Here is a 20,662-nt window from a genome sequence, read left to right as displayed (position 1 = left end):
CTGACACCTCGCCCATGCGCAGGAAACAAAGCCCAGATGTACCAGCCCCTCAAACGGTTATTTTTGTTGTGTGTACACTCACACTTGCAGCCTGGTGTCTTTTTTCAGCTCAAGGTGACCCTCCCGAGGAGCTTTTTAGTAAGTTGGGCTTTTTGATTTCGTGCTGAAGGCACATCAGAGGCTTGAAACATTAATTATCTTTCTTGGAAGTGATGAGCAAATCCACGGTCTGAGCTGAGACTGTTACCAGTGGGAAATGTAGTTGGTCGGGGGTGAAATAAGGAACAGCTCCAGTTTTGCATGTACCTTTGAGTTCTCCTGCTTAAAGCTGCATACACAAGTATACATCTACCTGAAACTTCCCTGGTTACTGGTGCATGTGTCTCCTCTCGTATCACCAGTCAGGATGAGGAAAGGAGACTGACAGTGCTGTGAAGTGAACAAAATAAACACACAGGGCTTTCCCCCTTGCTTGTTCAGCACTGCAGTTTGTGAGTGCCAGCTATAATCACCACAGTTCGGCATTTCCAGGCCTGAACTAGTTATTTTTTATCACACACTGCCCTGCTCACACCCTGCTCCTTGCTGTACCCCCCAAACCACCTCTGCTCGCCCATCACATCAGCGCCGGCCCGGGGGTGTCGTGGGCACGATGCCGCCTTCACGCCTGGGCTGGCAAATTTTTAGGACAGTTTCCCGAGGCGGCGATAATCCCTTCCCTGCCGAGGGGGGCTGGCTGCCCGCACCCCCCCTCCCTCCCCGGCCCGCAGCCTCCCTCTCGCTGTTGCCATGGCGAGGGATGTGTGTTGCCGGGGAAAGCGGCACCAGGGAGGTGCCATGGCAACCGCCTCCCCATTTCTCTCCCCTCTGTTGCCACGGAGACAGCCGCCCGCTCCCCATCCCCTCCAGTTGCCGTGGCGATGGGGAGGATGAGCCTCCGCGGAGCCTGCAGTTGCCACGGCAATGTGCTCTTCTCCCTCGCTATGGTAACAGCCCCGCATCATCCTACTCTGCCCCGTTGCTATGGCAACAGCCCCCTCTCCTCATCCTCCCGCACCGTTGCCGCGGCAACAGCATCCTTCCCACCCCATTATACTCCCTGTAAAAAAAAGGGACCGCGGGGCTGAGCCCCACGCGTGGACACGGGTGTGAAGGGCCCAGAGGGATTTTGGGAGGGAAGAGGGGAGCAAAGGCCCCCAAAAGGAGGCAGGGGCGTGGGGATGGGTTTGGCGACCCGGGATGCAGGAAGGGCAACCGGGCTGGCTCTGGGGACCCAGGGGCACGGGGAGAGACCGGGAGACACGGGGAAGGACCGGGCTGTGTCTGGGGACCCGGGGCGAAACCGGGGGACACGGGAAAGGACCGGGCTGGCACTGGGGACCCAGGACACGTGGAGAGCCCCGGGGTCACGGGAGGCGGGCTCGGGGCACGTGGAGAGCCCCGGGGGCACGGGGAGGGACCGCGCTGGGCTCCGGAACGCCGGCGGGCAGGGGCACACGGTGCTCGGGGCCCGGCCCCGTCCTCCCCGCGGGCGGCCCCGGCCCCGTCCCGCCCCCGTCCCGCCCGCCCGTCGCCGGCCGGGCCATGGCGACCGCGGCCGCGCTGTGCCTGGGCCGGGCCCCGCGGCCGCCGCGGCCGCTCGTGGTGATCCTGGGAGCCACCGGCACCGGGAAGTCGGCGCTGGCGCTGCAGCTCGGGCTGCGCCTCGGCGGGGAGATCGTCAGCGCCGACTCCATGCAGGTACGGCCGGGAGCGGGCACCGGGCACCGGGCAGGCCGCGGACGGGCCTCGGGCCGGGCCCGCGGCGCTGTGAGGCGGCCTGGGCTGCACCGGGGAGGGTCCGGGCTGGGCCTGGAGGGGCGGCAGGGCCCGGGCGGGGCTCGGAGAGGCTCAGCCCCAGGGGGCTGCGGGCTGGTGCCCCCCGGGGAGCCCCCGGGCCCTGTGTCGGGGTTCCTGCCGGGAAGAGCACGGGGAACGGATCCTGCTCGCTGGGAGCGCTCCCGGTGCCCCGTCCCGGTGCTCCTGTCCCAGCCCCAGTGACCCTGTCCCGGTGCCCCTGCCCTGGTGACCCTGTCCAGGTCCCGGTGACCCTGTCCTGGTGACCCTGTGCAGGCCACAGTGCCCCTGTCCCAGTCCCAGTGCCTCTGTCCGGACATGGTGCCCGTGTCCTGTCCCAGCCCTGGTACCCTTGTCCCGGTGCTCCCGTCCCAGCCCCAGTGTCCTGGTGTCCCTGTCCTGATGCCCCTCTCCCAGCCCCAGTGTCCCAGTCCCAGTGCCCCTATCCTGATGTCCCTGTCCCAGCCCTGGTGTCCCTGTCCCGGTGGGTAGTTGTTTGTTTAGTGTGAGCAGTGTCACCATCTCCCCTCCTGCAGCCAGGGGATGGTGCCCTGTGGGTTTGTGGGCTCTGAACACGGCAGCACAACTAAAACTGCAGGGCTGTGTTTGTTCAAGCCTCCCCATCCCAAATAAAATCCTTTTGAAAGGAAACCAAAGCAAAGGTGTTTTAATTTTAGCCCACCCAAAGCTACGTGGAGGTGCAAAGGGTTTAACTGAGGGAGGCAGCAGCTGGAGTTACTTAGAAATGAGTGACACCCAGGGTGATATCCTCCTCACCAGCAAAGGGACACCAAGGTTATGGGAAAGAGTATTAAAAATTATATTTGCTACTTGCCAGTGACAAGTGGTGTTGTCGCTTCTTGCAAACAGCAGCATGGAATAAATATATCAGTTGGTTACTTGGGTTCAGTCAACACTGAGGAGCCAAACCTCATTTTTTTGGTCCTAATTGTGTTCAGTTACAGGAGCTTTGTCACAATGTACATTTTGGCCACCGCAAGAATAAGAATTTTGTTATTGTTTAACAAAATGTTTTCCTAATCCACACTTTCACTGTCTTCTTCCTGTAGCGCCTGAACTTTCCACCAAGTTTAATTTTAATGTATTTATTACACTTTCTGAAAAGGTGTTTTCTGCCAACAACACCCTTTGTGCTGCTCAGGGACACACGCCTGCTGTCCTGTGCCCACCTCCTGGTTTCCTGCCCCAGCCTGCCACTGCTGGTCACTGTTTGTGTCCTAGAGAGCCAAACTTAAAAACTCCCTCTCCCGATTTCGGAGCAAGCAATCAGAAAGTAATTTCATGGAATGTTTTCCTTAAACTCTTGGGGAAGAAGTGTTTGAGGTCTGAGCTGAAGTGACAAAATCCTGCAGGGGCAAAACATTCGTGCAAAGCGTGGAAGCTTTGTCCAGCTTTAATAGCAGGGAATTGGCTGTTGGCTTGAATGATCCTGTGAACACAAGGGTGCTGCTGCCCCCCGAGCTCTGCAGACATGGCTGGGGCCGCCTGGCACGCTGTGAATTCCCGCCGCATGCTGGTGGATGTTTTGGAGCGTGTATTTTGTGCTCTGGTTGTTTCAGGTCCCACTATGGGAATGCGGGCGCTGGGAGGACTCTGCTGCAGGCGCCCAATGGCATCCGGGCTCCAGTGGCTCTTGTCCTCCTTTCCTTTTAATCTCATTCTAGCGTGACTGTGGAGCCAGAGCCGAGCAGCTCCGCTGTTTTATCCCGTAATGCACCGTTGCTGCCGGCGCGGCCCCGAGGGGCGGCGAGGAGGGGGAGCCCGGCAGCCCCAAAACACGGCCCTGAGGGGCTGCGCCTCCCCCACCACGCTCCACTGACCCCCCGTGCCCCCCCAGCCGGGGCTGCTTTCTTGCTGGCTTTGTTCCCGTGGAATATTGTCTCCCCGTGGCGTATCCCTCCCTCTGCCACGCAGAGCTGGCTCCGGTGTCCCTGTGGAAAGAGTTGCCGGGTTTTAAAAACCCCATTGCTCATTCTGGACTGACAGCTGCCAGCGACCGTGTCGCCCTCAGCCCCCGCTGTCCATTCATCCCTGGGCTCTGTGGAGCTCTGACAAATGCTGGCAGTGTTTTGGGCAGCTGCTGGAGCTGGAGCCAGGCTCGGGAAGGGGCCAGGGAGCCCCAAGCCCACCTGTTCCACACACAGGCACCACTCCATCTATCTCCAGGGTGTTTTCGTCATGGCTGTGAGTTGCTGTGGTCAAATTACAGACTTAGCTGCTGCCTGCTTGCAGCTCAGGAGCTCTGGTTAATCTGCTGGCCTCTTAATCTTTCTTTTTGTCCTTTCTGTTGCTGTTTGTCATCCCAGTGAGTTTTGTTGATGAGTAAGTAATTCCTTGGAAAGCCAGGCGGGGTGAAGCCAGTCCTATTTCTTCATTCCTGGCAGAGTAATGAATATGCAGCAATCCCAATTGCTTACAATCCCACTGTCCTTTCTGGATTTCACCCTTGGAAATGGTGATGCAGTCCTTCTCCAGAATTTGCTCTAGTACATTGGGTACATTTATTAGTTAGTGTTTCAAGTCATGACGTCTTAAGAGCCTTTGCTGACATCGCTCTCCTGGCAGGGGTCAGAGTGGGGAGTGAATTGTGCTCTCCTTGCACCTTTGCTTGGTTTGGGTCCTCCATGCCCATCTCCAGCTGGGAGATCCCTTGGTCCGTGTGAAATATTGATGCTTTTCCTGGCTGTGGGTGGTTTGGATGTGTCTGGGGCCGGTCATATCACCTTATATACTGTGGTATAGAAGTACCAGGGGGTACCTTTCCCCTGCGAGCACCGATGGTGACAGAGGGACAGAGTTTGGGATTGTGGGTGAAACTGGTGGCAGAGCGAGGCTTTGGGAGAGCCTGCCCTTCCTGGGCTGCGGATCCTCGAGGCACCACATCCTGGAGATCTCTGGTGTTTGTGTCTCCTGCCTCAGTGTCCCCATCCTTTCCAAGGGGACGGCGCTGCCCTTCCAGCCCGGAGCCGCGGGGCCGCCCTGCGCGGGGGCTCAGCGCAGAGGTGGGAGGACGCCGTCAAGGCTAAGCATCTTTAGTCCTGGCTTGTGTTCCGTGTCTCGGAGGCCGGCTGCTCCAGGCTGCCGCTAATCTGTTTTGGGGCCTTAGAAAGCAACAAAGGCTTATCTGAGCCGCCCGCTGAAAATAGAAATGAGTGTCAGGAGGACGTCTCGGTGCGAGGCCCTGCCGACAGCCAGCTGGTGGAAACCTTCTCCGGGCTTTGCTGGGTGTGTGTAAAAGGCTGCCTTTGTTTCCTCCCAGCCCACACACTGACACCGCATTCCTCCTCTAGTTGCCAGATACTCCAGGAGCCTCTCGGGTGTTTAATCTCCAGGAGAACCTGGGGATTGCAGCCTGAACTGTGTATCCTGGATCTGCCCGTGCAGGGCACTGGGAGCTCCTGGCTGACTCTGAGCCTCCCGTCAGCCTGCTGTATTCACTGTGATTTCAGGCAGACAGTGGGAATTGGAGGAGCTGGAGGGCTGGAAATGGGGAGAGCAGGCACTGAGCCAAAGCTCACCGAATTCAAAGGCTTTCGGTGCCGACTGGAGCTCCATGTTGAATGGAGCTGCTGAGCCCAGGGATCAATAGGCTGCCTGCAGCCACGGGGCATGTTGGCAGAGCTGCCTGTGGGCCTCTCCTGCCTGCTCACCATCCCCTGGGGCAGCTGGGTTTCTGCAGGGCAGAAGGGAAGAGCATTTGGTTACCCTCCCTCTGCCCTGCCCCGGGGAGAGCCTTTCGGGACAGGAGCAGGAGCAGGAGCCGCCCCTCGCCCTCCCAGCAGCAAGTGCCAGAGTTAGGCAAGACAGCAGCGGTGCCGGTTCAGCCACCCCAGTAGCTCACATGACTGCTCCAGGCAGGGATCGGGCTTCTCTGCTCCACTAACCTTGGGTTGTCCCTGGCTGCCACTCCATGCCTGGTGCCCATGGGTCACCTCTGTGTCACCTTGTCCTTCTGTCTGGGACCAGAGGAGCAGTGGGTGGAGGTCACGCTGCAGCCGGAGGCTTGGCAGCTTCTCAGAGGGTATTAAGGGGAAATTTATTTCTTGAAGTCTGGCTCTCTGGCTGGGGTGGTTTCTGGGGGATGGAGGAGGAAATGAGTACAGCTATTTCCAGTCCTTTTTCCCATTATCAGAGTTTATCCCAAGCTGGGAGACTTCTCTAAGCAGGAAGGTGCTGAGAACAAAACACATCCTTCCAAAGCACCTCCTTTATCACCACCTGCTCAGCCCTGAGCACGGTGCAGAGCTGGGCTGGACTGAGAGGCTTTGTGTGCCCCACTGTGCCCCACTGCCAGCTGCCAGCACCCTTGGGATGCAAGTTCCCACACTGATCCCTCTTTATCTGCAGCTCTGCAGAACCTCACAGCACCCACTGACAGGTGTGCTCGGGACAGTGCCGGGGCACAGGACACCCCGTGCTGAGGAGGGTTGTGTTTGCATGCCATGGGGAGCAGGGTGAGGGGCCATCCTCCCTTCTCCTGGGTGGAATCTGCTCTCATCAGGAAGGGCTCTGCTGAGCTGTGGGGATGGGACTCCAGCCCGAGGCATCTCCAGTCCTTGCACCGCCTGGATCTGCGGGCTGGGCTGTGGCTGGTGCTTTATGCAGCCTGGAGGGTGGATTTGGTGCATCTGCTGGGATCCAGGTTGTCTTGGCTCTTCACCAGGAATGTTCCTGAGGGGTTGGTTTGGGTGGCTTTTCTCCCTGTGCTGCTCTCACTGAGGGCCAGCATCTCTCAGCAGTGCTCTCCCAGGTTACGTATCCCAAACTTGAGACTGAAGACACGTCAGATGCTGCTGGTTGTGTTCACCAGTGTCTCCTGGCACCTTGGCCAGGACAGTGCCACTTTTTCCTGGGGTCACTGACCTGCACTGATGTGTAACTTGCTCTGTATCCAAGTGTCTCAAGGAACCAAGAGGCAGCATGTCAGGCTTTTAAGGTGTGCATGAGCTCAGACTGTTTGTGTGTGTTTAGGAAGCTCCATGGAGTTCTATGTTGCATCCAGAGAGATCTTTGTGTGTTCCAGGAAGCAGTGATCCTTGTCCTCACATGAAACTCTGTGCTGTGCTGGAAATGAGTGTCTGGAGAGAGGCACATCTGAGCTTTTAGCTGCAAACAGCAGCAGATGAGGAGGTGGCAGCTTGGAGGTAGCTGCCCTTGTTTCAGAGCTCTGTGCTGGGCTGGTGGCATTGACTGGGCTCTGACTCTGCTGTCTGATTGTTCAATCAGCCTTTCCATCCCTACTTACAGGGTTGTATCAAACCAGGAAAGCAGTCATGAGTGGTTGGACTCAACGGTTCATCTCCCCTGGGCAGGAACAAACACCAGAGAGATGCAGTTTGGCCCTGGCAAGAGCAGGAGTTGGCAAGATTCCTGCTGCCCTGCCTGAATGGGGCACGTGCCCCTGCCTGTGCTGCCTGCTCCAGAGACCAGCAAGGGGCTTTGAGGGGTGACTGGGACAGGCAGGGGCTGTAGGGGGGTGAAGGAGCAGTGGTTGGTGCAGTTTTCATGGGACACAGAGGTGAAGGACAGACTCTTCTCTTCCCCAGGTGTACAAGGGCTTGGACATCATCACCAACAAGGTTTCTCCTCAGGAGCAGCGTCTGTGCAGGCACCACATGATCAGCTTTGTGGATCCCCTTGTCTCCAACTACACAGTGGTGGATTTCAGGGACAAAGCCGTGGCTCTGATATCCTTTCACACTGCAGCCTGCCTGGCCAAGCAGATATGGGCTTCCCACCTCTATGGCCAGACCTGCCACAGAGATCAGCATTTGGGCTCTCATATCCCAAGTAACTCTGTTTTTTCAGAGGATACTGCTGGTGAGGGGGGTTTGGGGCTTCTCTTACCCAGCTAATGCTCAGGGCAGCCCAGGGAAGATCTCTGCTGCTCTGCAAGAGCTGAGCTGGGCATTGCCCTCCCTGGCAGTCCCTGGGTGTCCGAGTTTTTGGTGGTGGCTGGCAGAGGTAACAGAGAGTTGAGGGACACCTTTAACCTTGTCCTGCAGCCTCACTGGCCCTGTGGGGCTGGGAGAGTGGGCCCCAAGGTGCTGCTCCCCCCAGCCCTCCCTCCCTGCCTTGCATCTGTGCTTAGACTCCCTGACTATGGCACATTGAAGATATCTTTGCCCGAGACAAGATCCCGATTGTTGTGGGAGGAACCAACTACTACATCGAGTCCCTGCTCTGGAAGGTCCTTATCAACACCAAGGTACCGTGGGGGGCTGTGAATCCCTCTGGGAAGGAGTTAGAGACCCTGAGATTAGCTCAGTTGGTTAGAGCATGGTGCTAAACATGCCAAGGCTGTGAGTTCACTTAAGAGTTGGACTTGATGATCCTCGTGGGTCCCTTCCAAATTAGAATACTCTGTTATTCTCCAAGCCCCACGTTCAAGGCAGGCTCGGTGCTGCCCCTGCTAGGGTGGGGCAGGGAGAACCCAAAGCCCCTCGTTCACCCCGTGGGTCTGGAGGATCTTTTTTACTCCCGCTGGCCTTGCACAGGGATGAGCGGTTTGATTCAGGGCTGCCTTTGTGCCCCACAGGAGAAGACCAGCACTGCCCCTGGGCCAGTCAGCGACAGGAAGGTGGAGCTGGAGCAGCTGGACAGCGCTGAGCTGCACCGACGCCTGAGCCGGGTGGACCCGGAGATGGCGGCCAAGCTGCACCCCCACGACAAGCGCAAAGTGGCCCGGTGAGCTCGGCACGCCCGGGGCAGGAGGTGCCAGGGCCCAGCACCCCTTCCCCAGGGAATCGTGTGCCTGGGAAGGCGGCTCTCCCACCCCAGGCACTGCTCCTGGCCTCGCAGCGGGACCTTGGAGCGCTGGGGTTGGGGAGCTCTCTGGGCTCTGAGACCTCTGGCCACGCAGCCCCCCTGCCTGAGCTGCCTTTGGGGTCCAGGGCAGCGCCTCACCCCTGGGCTGTGCACACTGGGGCTGCTCCCGCTGCCCTGCCCCAGCAGCAGGGTTTATCTGGAGCTATTTAAAGACAAGCTGCTGTGCTGGCTGAGTAACATAGCTGAGCTCTGTGGGAACAGCACGGCAGCAAGACCAGGCTTGCTGCTTTGGCGGGCCCATCCCGGCCGAGCCCTGGCCCGGGGGGGGAGCAGAACACCACCCACCCCATTCGCACGGTGCAGGGGACAGAGGGTTGGGCACCCAGCACAGCTTCCTGCACCTCCCTGGCTGGGCTGGGCTGAGCTGCTGGTGAAGCTCCGCAGCATCGGCAGCGCTGGCCCCTTCCCTGCAGCCCTGCCTATCTGGAAAGGGCAGGGCTGGAGCCAGGTCCCTGTCCCCTGCAGGGCTTGTCCCGGTGCCAGGCAGGAGTGGGTGGCTGTGCTCTGGGCTCCTTGGGTGCCAGCGCTGCACCCCCAGGACCTGGGTGTGCGCGGATGCCGGGCACGGGAGAGGGATGAAACCTGCCCTCCCCCCACATGAGAGGGTTGGATCCCAGCAAGTGTCTGCGGTTCCCTTTGCTGGAGCCCCCGGGGCTGCTGGGGAAGTGGGAAAAGCTCATTCTCACCGAGCCTCTGAGCTCTGTCTGTCTCTGCTTACAGGAGCCTCCAAGTGTTTGAAGAGACAGGGATCCCCCACAGTGAAATCTTGCACCAGCAGCAGGAGGAGGAAGGTGGGGGGCCCTTAGGTGGGCCCCTGAAATACCCACATTCCTGCATCTTGTGGCTCCATGCAGACCAGGCAGGTGAGGGCGGGCTCCTGGCTGGCTAAGGTGGTGCAGGGTTAGGGCTGACTCCCTGCTTCTGCCCCAGCCTCCTCCCTGGAGAAGGCAGCAATTCCTTTGGCACCAGTGGGTGTGACAGAGAGCTCATTCCCCTCACCTGCTGGGCCCTGCCTTGCCCGGGTGGAGCGGGAGGTTGGCAGTGCTGAATCACATCCTGGCACGCTGTCCAGCCCTGGGCCTCCCGAGGGCAGGGCTCCAGGGGCTGAGCGTGCCCTGCTGTCCTGCCCCCAGCTCTGGATGCCCGGCTGGAGAAGAGGGTGGATGACATGCTGGCTGCAGGGCTGCTGGAGGAGCTGCGGGACTTCCACCGCCGCTACAACCGCCAGAAGGTGGCCGAGAACCGGTGGGTGAGGAGGCAGCTCCTCTCTGCTCCCACTCCCCAGCTTCCTCTGGGAAGGGCTGAGACAAGGGGATGGCTGTGACTCTCGCCCCTTGTCTTGTTCTCCAGGCAGGATTACCAGCATGGCATCTTCCAGTCCATTGGCTTCAAGGAGTTCCACGAGTACCTCGTCAGTGAAGGGAATTGCTCACCTGAGACCAGTGCCCTGCTGCTGCAGAAAGGTGGGAGGAGCACCCTGTGTGCCCCACGTCCCTCAGCCCCACACAGCTCCAGGTGACACCACGAGATGGTCTGAACCAAGGTCAGACCTTGGGGCAGGTCTTTTTTGGGGGCTGAGCTGCACCTTTCTCTCTGCATTTCCCACTTCTGCCAGCTCAAGGGAGCAGGGACTCATTTTTCAGGGCTTGGAGAGCATCTCTGAGCATACCCAGAGCAACCCCTCCCTTCCCCCAGGCCTCGTTGCAGGATGTACAGGGCACAGCGTGACGTGGGATCTGGGGCTGGTCTGCTTGGGTGATGGGATCCCAGCTGGGCTGTGAATGCTGTGCAGAACAGGGGTAGAAAGGAGGATTGAAGCAGAACTCAAGGAGGGTTCAGTGTGGAAATGGAGACTGAAGAAACTACAGAAATGATAAAAGGCTTGAAAACAAGTCTGGTGCAGAAGGCACTTGTTGTGTCTGCTCAGGAGACGATTAGGAGGGATATGATAAGCCTGGTATGAAATATTGACTGGTTGTACAGTGGTAAATCATCCTCTGGGCCCACTGTGGGTGGGACAAGCAGTCCTGGGCTCCACTTGTGCAGAGAATTGTTCAATTAGGCATTATGAGAGCAGTGCAGCCCTTGCTTGTCCTACCTGCTAAAAGCTTCAGAGTGGAGGGTTTGGGCTCTTTCCACCCACTGTTCATTCAGAGGTATTTGGGACACCTTATCCAGCCCTTCCATGCTGCCACTGCCCCTACACTGTCTGTCAGGGCTTGACCTCTTTGCTGTGATGACCCTTCTCAGTGCTGGCTCAAGCCCCCCCAGACTGACAATAGAAATAATTCTTGTGGTGCCACCCAGCACAAACATCTGTCTTGTGTGATTCCCCCCCTGGAGCCAACAGCCTCTTCTCACTGCACTGAGCTCAGCTTGCAGCATTGCCCTGACCTTTGGGTTTTTTTTCTCTTCTTTAATCCCTCTGTTTCAAAGGGATCCAGGCCCTGAAGCAGGTGACCAAGAAATACGCCCGGAGGCAGAACAAATGGGTCCGAAACCGCTTCCTGAAACGTGAGTCCTCTGTTCCCACCCCACCTCGCCCATCCCTGTTCTTGCACCTCTCCTCATCCCTCCTCAGTGCATCCCCCACTCCAGATGGAGAGGGGAGAGTGGTGCTTTGGGGCAGTCTGTGTCCATGTGTGCCCTGACCACAGCCTCTCATCCCAGACACTCAGAAGCCACCTCCTCCTCACTCTACCCTGTACCCCATCCCCTCCCCACAGCAGTGCCACCAGGATGGATAAAATCCCAACAGGACACAGTAAGCCCTCTGCCAGGCTCTGGTGGATGATGTTGATGGCCACAGCATCCCTGCAGATTATCCCACCAGCATCTCCTGAGGGGCTCAGGGAGGGGGTCCCCACGCACCCACACATGCTCCTGGCTCTGCAGGGAGAAAAGCCCATTTGACAGCTGCCCTCCAGATTAGGAGCAGGAGCCCTGTGGCTGCTCTTAGCCTGGGCTGTGCTCTCTGTGGTGGCAGGGAGCCAGCAGGACTTCCCCGTCCCAGCCCCAGCCTTGGAGCAGGGCCAGCAGCAGCAGCTGGGAGCCGGGCACTTGTTGAAAGGTGCTCGGTAGGGGCAAAACAACAATAAAATAAACAATAATAATAACAATAATAATCAAAAAAAAAAAGGCGGGGAGAAACTCGAGTCAGAAAAAAGATGGACTTTGAACAGGGCTCAAGAGCTCTCCCGGAGCCATGTGCTGGGTGGCTGCAGCTCACCTTTCTGGTGGCAGGTGTGCTTCAGATGGGCCCTGTCGGGGGCTTGTTTGTGGGTACAGCAATAAAACCAGCACCTGCTGGGCACTGGCAGGCGGCACCTTTTGATGGCTTTGTCCGGGCAGGGACAACCATGTGCCTGTGGGCAGGTGAGTTGTGGAGGGCAGGTGAGCAACAGAGAGCAGCCACGTCGCCCCGGGGAGCTGGCACTCTCTCAAAGCAGCTCTCTCACCCAGGCTGGGCTGCAGCAAGTGCCCTGTGCCCTGGCATCAGTCCCAGGGTGGCTGTGAACCCGTCCCTTGTCAGGTCGAGGCACTGGTAAAGTACCTCCTGCTGTGACCTGGGAGCATCAGCCCCAATCAATTACTGCTCTGAGGCTCCACATCTGCATCTTCTTATAAGCTTGGTGTGATGGCTTTGTGCCTGGATCCAGCTTTTTCATCTTCCTCAGCCTCCTGTGGGCCATGGCTGGGGTGGGGTGGTTGTTCTCATGACGAGCTGTTGGCATGCTCAGGTTCTGTAGCGCTCTCCTGAAGGCAGACAGCTGTGGAGAGGCTTCCTTGAGTTCCAGGGTGTTCCTGCTGCTTGCAGGGGCAGTGCCCCCGTAATTTTGGCTCTGGAAAACCTGGTGCTGTTTGCTTCTGAATGCTGAAGAACAGCTAGATAGGAAAGAGGAGATCCCTTCTTTTCCCTGTGGGTGTGGGGCAGGATACTGGGGGGTTCTGGTGGTGATCTACCTTTCTATGTCTCCGTAGGTCCTGGGCCCAACGTGCCACCAGTGTATGGCTTGGAGGTGTCTGATCTCCAGCGGTGGGAGGAGGATGTGCTGAAACCTGCTCTGGAGATTGTGGAGAGCTTCATCCAGGTACTGGATAACTGGAGTGAACACATGAGCAGTGACAGTCTCGGCAGTCTCCAGGCCCCATGACTTGGCACACGGTCTCTCCCTTGAGCAGGGCTGGCTGCTTACATGTCCAGCCTTGGGCTTTCCTTGCAGTAGTGGAAGTTTGTTGACTAAGCTGAAAATTTCTCCTAATGCCCAGTGTTCCACTTGATAAAACTGCAGTGTTTGTCCTGCCGACCTTAGTGTCTGGGTTTGATGAGTCCACATCCCAAACTCTACCAAAGCGAGCACAGAGGGGCAAATCTTTATGCCAGAAACTAATTTGAGACATTATTTAATCTGCAGGGACGGGAGCCCCCGGCAGAGCCCCTGAAGATGGAGCAGGATGTGACTGAGAACAAGCGGAGCCATCGCGTGTGTGAGCTCTGTGACAGACTCATCATCGGGGACAGGGAGTGGGCAGGTAGGATTCCAGCAGGGGGAAGCAGGAGGGACCTGGGAGGAGTGTGGTTATGTGGAGGGAGGGATGGAGCAGCTTCCCTGGCTGTCTCTGTGTGGCCGGATGACCCTGGGCACATGATCTCGGGCTTTCAAGGATTGTTTACAGCCCGCGGATGAAAGCAGCCATTTGCAAGCCCAGAGGGGGTGCAGGAGCTGTGCCACAGCAACCATCTGTCGGGCTTCCCCCCTTCCCCGGGCTTCCCCCCTTCCCCAGCACCCAGTAAACACAGGGAGTGTCATGCCAGGGATCTGGATGTAGCATCTGACTGTGTTTAGTCAGGGCTGCTGGTCCTTTACAACACTTTGGATGCTTCCTCAAAAAGCACAGAACAAATCTGTTTCTTTTAAAATTCTGCTGTATAAATGAAAGTATCTTAATGTTTTAATAGCTCTGTTTTGCTCCAGTGTATCCTATTTGTATGGGGTTCTTTTTTTTTTTTTTAAAGTATAGTAATAGAAAGGGATTTTCTATTTTCAATAGACTTACTTTAAAAGAGCTCAGCTGGAATCAGATTAAGTCAGTGAATTTATCTGTGCTGGGAGGCTCATGCTGAGAGCCAGAAACAAAAAGTAGTGGAGAAACTGGCTGCAGAAATGAAACTGGTAAATCTCCATGTGTTGCCCAAATGCAGGATGTGCAGGGTTGTGGTTTAACCCCAGCTGCATCCGAGCCTTGCACAGTGGCTGGTTTTGGCTGGGACAGCTGATCCCAACTGGCCCACTGCCCACCAGTGGGATGGGAGAGAGAACTGGAAGGGGAAAAGTGAGGAAAACTTGTGGGTTGAGTTAAACGTGGTTTAATAGAGAAAGCAAAGCAAAACAAGGAATTAATTCCCTGCTTCCCATGGTTGGGCAGGTGCTCAGCCATCCCCAGTAAAGCCAGGCTCCATCACGTCTAACGGTGACTTGGGAAGACAAACTCCATCCCTCCCAATATCCCCCCCTTCCTCCTTCTTCTCCCCCAGTTTTATATACTGAGCATGAGCCGTATGGTCTGGAATATCCCTGGGGTCAGCTGGGATCAGCTTTCCCCAGCTGTGTCCCCTCCAAACTCCTTGTGCACCCTCCAGCCCCCTCTCCGCCGTGGTGGCCTGAAGAGCAGAAAAGGCCTTGACGCTGTTCAAGAGCTGCTCAGCAACAACAAAACATCCCTGAATTATCCACCCTGTGTTCAGCACAAACCCAAACACAGCCCCAGACCAGCCACTGTGAAGGAAACCAACTCTACCCCAGCCAAAACCAACACACGCAGACACAACGTAAAGATAAATTTCCCGGGCTGTTGATCTTCAGATTTGAACGAGTCCCTTGTTCCGACTGAGCTGGGGAAGTGCTGGAAGCAAAGGTGGAAGCTCATTGTAATGAGATCAGTTTGTGAGTGCAGTTGTTATTTTAGCCAGTCTCAGCTTGGAGGTGCTTTGAAGGAGCTCTGCCTGCCCCAGAACTAGAGCACTCTCAGAGCTGTCAGGGTCCCTGTCATCCCTCCAGGTCCAGCAAGTTCTGTGACCGAGTGGGAGCTCCTCAAACACCACAGCTGCAGCTACACGTCCTTGGGGATGTCACCCCAGATTCCAATCGATTGTGACAATACCTCCCTCAACCAAGACCAGCTGTTGTTCTCTGCATCCAGCTGAACTGGGCTCAGATCCCCCAGATGGTGGGAGAAAAATGGCCTAAAACCTGGGTGTTACTTGTGCCTGCAAAATGGAAAAGGAAGGTGAAAACAGTGGTGGGAACTGAGTGGATCTGCAATCTGGTCTGTATTCTTAAGTCAAGTTGCAGATAGTTCTGGGAACTGCTCCCAGTACCCTGCTGGCTCTGGAAGATTTAAAAATTTTATGTAATTATACACTTTGTGTGGACTTAAAGAGCTCGACTCCCCAGATAAGCAGCAGCAATCAGCCCTTTTTCAGCCACTGCAGCTTTGGTGTTGCTTGTGACAAATTGCAAGAGGTGAGACTTTGTTTCAAGTTGAGGGTGACCCTCCAGCATTGTGATAAAGCAGCAGCTTTGCATGTAATTTCATCCTTTGGCAGAAAAAGGATGACTGGAAAACACCTGAGGGCCTTAATTCAGCGAGCAAATACCCTTGTTTAATTAAGGCCCTGCTTGAAAAGTTTGTGCTTTAATTGCTGCTCTGATCTCTTTGGAAACAGCAGAACCGCCCCGCTAAGGTGGTCAGACAAAGCACCTTCCCTGAGTTAAAAACACTGATAGAGGAGGTTTTGCTGTCCTTGAGGATGTGATTTCACACAGAAATGCAGCTCCTGCTGCCCCGCTGTGTCCATAGAAGCTGAATCCCTGGGATTACCCCTGTGTTCCCCTCTGTCTCCTGCTGCAGTGCACTCCTGGCTGGGGCATTGCCCTGGAGTTATGCAGAAGTGTAGTTGTGCTCCAGGCTCCGTCCCTGGCTGCTCTGTAGATGCACAGGATATTCCCAGTGCTGTGGTGCAGGCATCCAGCCCTACAAATGATCCTGGCAGAGCTCCACGGGGAGCTGAGAGTTGCACAACCTCACCTGCAACCTGCAAAGTGCCGCCTCTTTGGAAACACTTTCCCTTCTCCCGCCCTCTTGGGAGAGGCTGGGAGCAGACTTGCTGGGAGAACTGAGTCATGACATGGAGTCTTCTGCATGTACAGAACCAGGATTATTCCTTCTTTCAGTCCTGCCTGTGTTCAGGAGGAGGTTTGGGAGCGTTGTCCTCCTCTGAGCCCTGATAGTTTGGCCTAGAAGTGTCCAGAGAAACAGCCAGGGCAGGACTTGGGAGTTCACTTTTCTGCAGGAGTGAGTTGTGCGGGAGGGTGGGAAGGGAGGGTGCTCTGCACTGCACAGGAGGATCGGGTGTTTCCTCCTCCAAATTCCACAGATTAAACTGCTCTGTTTGCCTCCAGCTCACACACAATCCAAATCCCACCTGCACCACCTGAAGAAGAGGAGGAAGCTGGAGGCAGCCGGCCGTGCCACAGGGACTGCCAGGGACAGTGGGGACACAGAGACCTCGGATGAGGATGGCAGCCTGCCTGTGCCATAGGCCTGGAAACCAGCTGGCAAAGAGGATCAGCCATGCATCCACCTGCATGGCGAGGAAGCACCTTAGTCCTGGGCAGCCTTGAAACAACGAGCTGAGTCATTTTTTGGGGGGATGAGGCAGGTGTGTGACGGCAAAGGCCGTCGGCTGCATTGGATCCTCTTCATGTGGCCTCATCCCGCCGTGTTCCCATGCTTCCCCAGCCCTGCCTGGAAAGGGCTGGGCCCCGGGGCAAGGCTGCTGGGAGCATCCTCCCATGCAAAGTGTGAATTCCTGCCAGAGAGGCAGCGTTATCCTTGGAATGGTTGAGCTGATGCTGCTGGCATGCGGACGTGTGGATCCCAGAGACAAAAATACCCCCACTCCTCCAGCTTGGCCAGGAGTGCAGCTCCAGAGCCGAGGGAGCTCTTGCTGCCTTTATTGTGGAGAGGATATTTTTTTTTGTTCTTTTATATGGAAATAAAGTTGCAGGATTATTGTGGGTTCACCTCCCTGTTAACAGGTGCGGTTTCCTTGCTCTCTGATTCCACCTGGCCCAGGTTCTCCGCTCTGGGCACAGGGCAGGAGATCCAGGTCTGGTTCCTTCTTCCAGTAACCTTTTCCACAGCTTCTGAGGGAGCTGAGCAGATGTTCCCAGCATAGTGGGGGAAGGCTGATCCCTGAGCACACAGCAGGTGCAGAAGGAGCTGGCACCTGTTAAACAGGAACTTGGAAATGATCTCATCGAGTTTGCAACAGATGAGTCTGTCCTAGTTAAGGCTGAATTCCCGGGGGTTTACACTGTGGTTTGGCAGTGGGAACCAGCCCTGCATTTGAATCTGAGCTGCTGAGCAGCAAATTCCTGGTGTTCCAGGCAGTTGGTGTCCCAGCATTGTTCCTGGAGGATGCGGGTGCCGTCTGTGCCGCTGCGCTCCCCGGTGCGCTGCTCTGGTGAAACCAGGACAGCCTTTTCCAGGGCATTTGGGATCCTCCTGGCAAATGAAATCAGGACAGTTCCTCCTGGGAGGATTTTGGGTTGGTAGAGCGCAAGTTTTTCCTTCAGCTGCTTGTGCCATGTGGCAAGAGCCACCTCCCAGGGCTCATCCTGCGAGGGGAAGGGCTGCGTGGGTGGATCTGCCGGCGCAGGCTCTGGAGATTCCTGCTTTGGTGGGGATTAGATTAAACCTCCTTTTTGTGTTCCTCAGCACTGAGTTATTTCTGTCACACTCTGGGGGGTGTGATGGAGTGTTGGGTGGCTTGGGAGCTTGTACCGAAGGGAATATGTGGGGGGAAGAGCTGGGAATTTGGCATTGGGCAGAGCTGGGCATCAGGTTTGGAATGCTGGGCACTGCATTTGTGTTGCTGGGTCTGTGCAGCGCCAGCTGAGCCTCTTCTCCAGCCCAGACTTGTTTGCCATCCGTGCTGACTCAACCCGTGGATATGGGCTCAGCCCAGGGCTGGAGCACAAGGCCATGAGGTCGTGGCATGGAATCGTGTTCTCCCAGCCTAAATGGATGGGATGTGAGCCCCACTCACCACCCGTGTGCTGAGCGTGATTTTTGACAGATAGCACGGAGATGTTGAGTCATCTCCCCAGGCCAGGCCAGGATCAACAGGGCCGCACTGGGAATGAGGGGTGGGATTATCTGCTCCGGCTCCTGAGTGCAGTCAGATGTCCATACTGTTAGGAATGGATTAAATATCCTTAATCGGTTTAATATGAACTTTGTTATCCCCACAGATACATGTTATTCCTCTTCCACAATAGCTGTAGTCTGCCTGTTCTCTTCAAGAGCCTGCTCAGGATGGGCTGTGCTGAGCCATGGCCGAGCAGGGGCTCCCAGGCCTTCCCAGGAGAACAGGATCTGTCATACTTCCTTGTCCATGCTGTGACTGGGGCAGGAAGTGGAAGGAGGAAGCACACTCTGATCCTGCCAGCAGTGAGGAGCAAGTGAGTTTGCTTCCTTGGAGAGATGAGGGCTGTCAATGGGGACACAGGGTTTTATTCAGGCATAGCCAGGGCCAGCATCCCTGCCATGGTTTGCTCTCCAAGGAGGGATCCAGTGTCTGTTGTCTCCAGGCAGGGTCGCACAGTTCCTGGCACCAGCACCATCTCCTGCTCCTCCTGCTCTGGGCCCTGCAGAAGGGACAAACAATTTGGAATCGCTCTCCAGTCCCAGCCAGGACTCGCTGAGAAAGTTGTTGTGGTCTCAGGTTTCAGGCTGCTGTCAGTGCCGGGAGGTTTGGGGATGGGAATGGCACTTCACTCCATCTGCCCTCCGCTAATCCCCAGACAAACGCGGCTCTTCCATCTGTGCAGCCGGAGCCGCCGAGCCCATCACACCAGCCACTTAATCTAAATGGCTTTGGCCAAAGATAAGGTCATTAATTACACTGGGATTAGAAAACAGTCCAGGCCCAGCGTGGCTTGGCTCGCCATCAATTAAAGTCCTCAGCGCCCTGGCCTGGCTGAGCATCGAGCCGGGAGCTCGAGCTGGAGGAGCTCTGTGTCCTTGCTGACAGGGCACTGCCTGTCCTCGGAGGAGCCCCCTCACCTGGGCGCTGGTATTTTGGCACAGCACTGGGGTGGGCTCCCATCCCTGGTCGCTGGCAGGGCTGTGTGCAAGGCAGAGCTGCTGATGCAGGTCCCAGGGGACACCCTTGGGATGCCCCAGGAGGAGCACGGGCACCGTGGCAGCCAGTTCAGCACAAATCCTTGCGTCCAGCAGTGAGAGGGACGTGAGCAGCACCTCCCCATCTGCATCCCCATCCCTTGCTGCCTCCAGCCTCCACCAGCCCCTGCCAGGCCACCACATTGAGCTTGGCCCTGACTCACTGCCCGCACGGGTGGCCAAGCCCCGATGCCCTCGCTCGTGGCCACTGTCTGCAGAGCTCAGAGCCCAAAGTCTGCCTGTGACTTGTGCTTCCTTCTGCTCCTCCACCTTTCGGTTCCCTTTTCTTACCAGATTTTGGGTATAAAACTCTCCGATCTGCTCATCCCACAGGAAATGGCTTGTCCATGCAGTGTTACCCTTTGCTGGGGCGGGATGTGCCACTTGCTCTGCCCTGCCAGGTGCCACGCTGGGGAACAGTCGGGGCTGGGACATGCCACAAGTTTGGCCTCATCCCCTCCCCTCGCAAGCAAGAGGCACCGTGAGGGAGGTGGGGGGACATTATGGGCTCTGTGCCAGGATCCAACCGGCACCGGGGCACGGGGGCACAGCTGCCACCTCGCCCGGCACCGGTGACCAGCTGGTGTCTGTGCCCCTGTTCACTGGTGGGTTTAAAGCATCCGGCTGTCCCTTAACTCCCGTTGGAGGTCCCGGCTGGTGACGCTGCCCTGGCTCTTCCCACCCCAGTTCCCACACTGCAGGGACGGTCCTGCACCGGTGCCTCGGACGGGCTGGGCACCATCTGTGGGACGGTGTCACCTGGGGCCATCGGCTCCTGCAGACACGCGGCAGCTGCAGCCACCGAACTGAGCCGTGTCCTGGGCTCATCTTCGGTTCCCAGGTGGGATCGTCGTGTCGCGGAGCACCGGGGGGGATTTAACGGAGCCCTGGGTGGTGGGTGCGGTGGGAGGGAGCCCTCAGGGTCCATCTGGGCTCAGCAGGGCTGAGTGGCACCGCTGGCACCGCTGCTGTTTTGGGGCTGGTGGGCGAAGGAAACCAAAGGGGAACCCAAGTCACGGCTGGGGCACGGAGCTGCTTGGAGAGCTGGGCAGGGCGTGGGGGATGCTGTGGCCCATCCGGTGCCTCGGCAGTGTTTTGTGTGGCTGCAGTGAAGCCGTGTTGCAAGAGCCTAAAAATAAATGGGGCTGTTGGCCGGAGTTGTGCAACAGCGTGTGCCCCATCCCGCACCGTGCGGGACTGGGGTGGATTTGGCGGCAAAGCCCGGGTGTGGATCCTGGCATCGGGCCCAGGAAATGCTGGTATCCGAAGGGCTGGGGGCTGTGCCCGCTCTTTGTCCCGTTCTTGGGGACGGGACCCCCTGTGTCCAGGGGTGCCCGTGCAGGTTTGGGGACGTGTGGGCTGAACTGGGCTGTGGGGGCAGGTGGTTGGGATTGGTGTCCACATCTTGGCACCCTGAGGAATTCAGCGGGGGAGTCCAGAGTTCAGGGGGCCATGGAGACCCTGCCCACGTGCCCTCCAGCACGTGCTGGACGCAGTGGTTGTCACCCATTGCCTAGATGGGGAAACTGAGGCACGGGAGTCCTGCCAGTGCTGTGGCACCTTGCAGGAGGCTCTGGGGTCCTGGTGTCACCTGTGGGGTGCCCACTGTCCCCTGGCAGTGGAGGGGCTGTGTGGGGCAGTGAGGGGGGGTCAGCAGTGCTGGGAGCAGCCTGTGTGCCAGGCGGGAAAGGCGGGAAAGGTGGCGGGAAGGAGAGCACTGGCAGGA

General features: G+C 57.4%; 1 protein-coding gene across 1 annotated transcript; it reads left to right on the top strand.

Moving 5' to 3' along the window:
* Positions 1-1,584: 1,584 nt before the first annotated feature.
* TRIT1 (tRNA isopentenyltransferase 1) lies at positions 1,585-16,784 on the top strand. Its single transcript, XM_027706003.1, has 11 exons — positions 1,585-1,740; positions 7,404-7,544; positions 7,967-8,065; positions 8,396-8,544; positions 9,406-9,548; positions 9,819-9,930; positions 10,036-10,148; positions 11,122-11,199; positions 12,667-12,776; positions 13,101-13,218; positions 16,149-16,784. The coding sequence occupies exons 1-11, from the start codon at positions 1,585-1,587 to the stop codon at positions 16,286-16,288; spliced, it is 1,359 nt and encodes a 452-aa protein (XP_027561804.1). The 3' UTR covers positions 16,289-16,784.
* Positions 16,785-20,662: the final 3,878 nt, after the last annotated feature.

The sequence above is a fragment of the Neopelma chrysocephalum genome, unplaced genomic scaffold (genome assembly GCF_003984885.1).
Source record: "Neopelma chrysocephalum unplaced genomic scaffold, ASM398488v2 Primary Assembly neopelma1_361, whole genome shotgun sequence".
Taxonomy (NCBI): domain Eukaryota; kingdom Metazoa; phylum Chordata; class Aves; order Passeriformes; family Pipridae; genus Neopelma; species Neopelma chrysocephalum.
Note: the sequence above shows the minus strand (reverse complement) of the source record. Positions and strands in the feature narration are given on the sequence as shown.

Excerpts from the sequence above, each read along its gene's own strand:
- TRIT1 (XM_027706003.1), top strand. The coding sequence starts at position 1,585 with ATGGCGACCGCGGCCGCGCTGTGCCTGGGCCGGGCCCCGCGGCCGCCG. Across the intron at positions 1,741-7,403 it reads TCAGCGCCGACTCCATGCAG|GTGTACAAGGGCTTGGACAT; the intron begins GTACGGCCGGGA and ends TCTCTTCCCCAG. Across the intron at positions 9,931-10,035 it reads CAGAAGGTGGCCGAGAACCG|GCAGGATTACCAGCATGGCA; the intron begins GTGGGTGAGGAG and ends CTTGTTCTCCAG.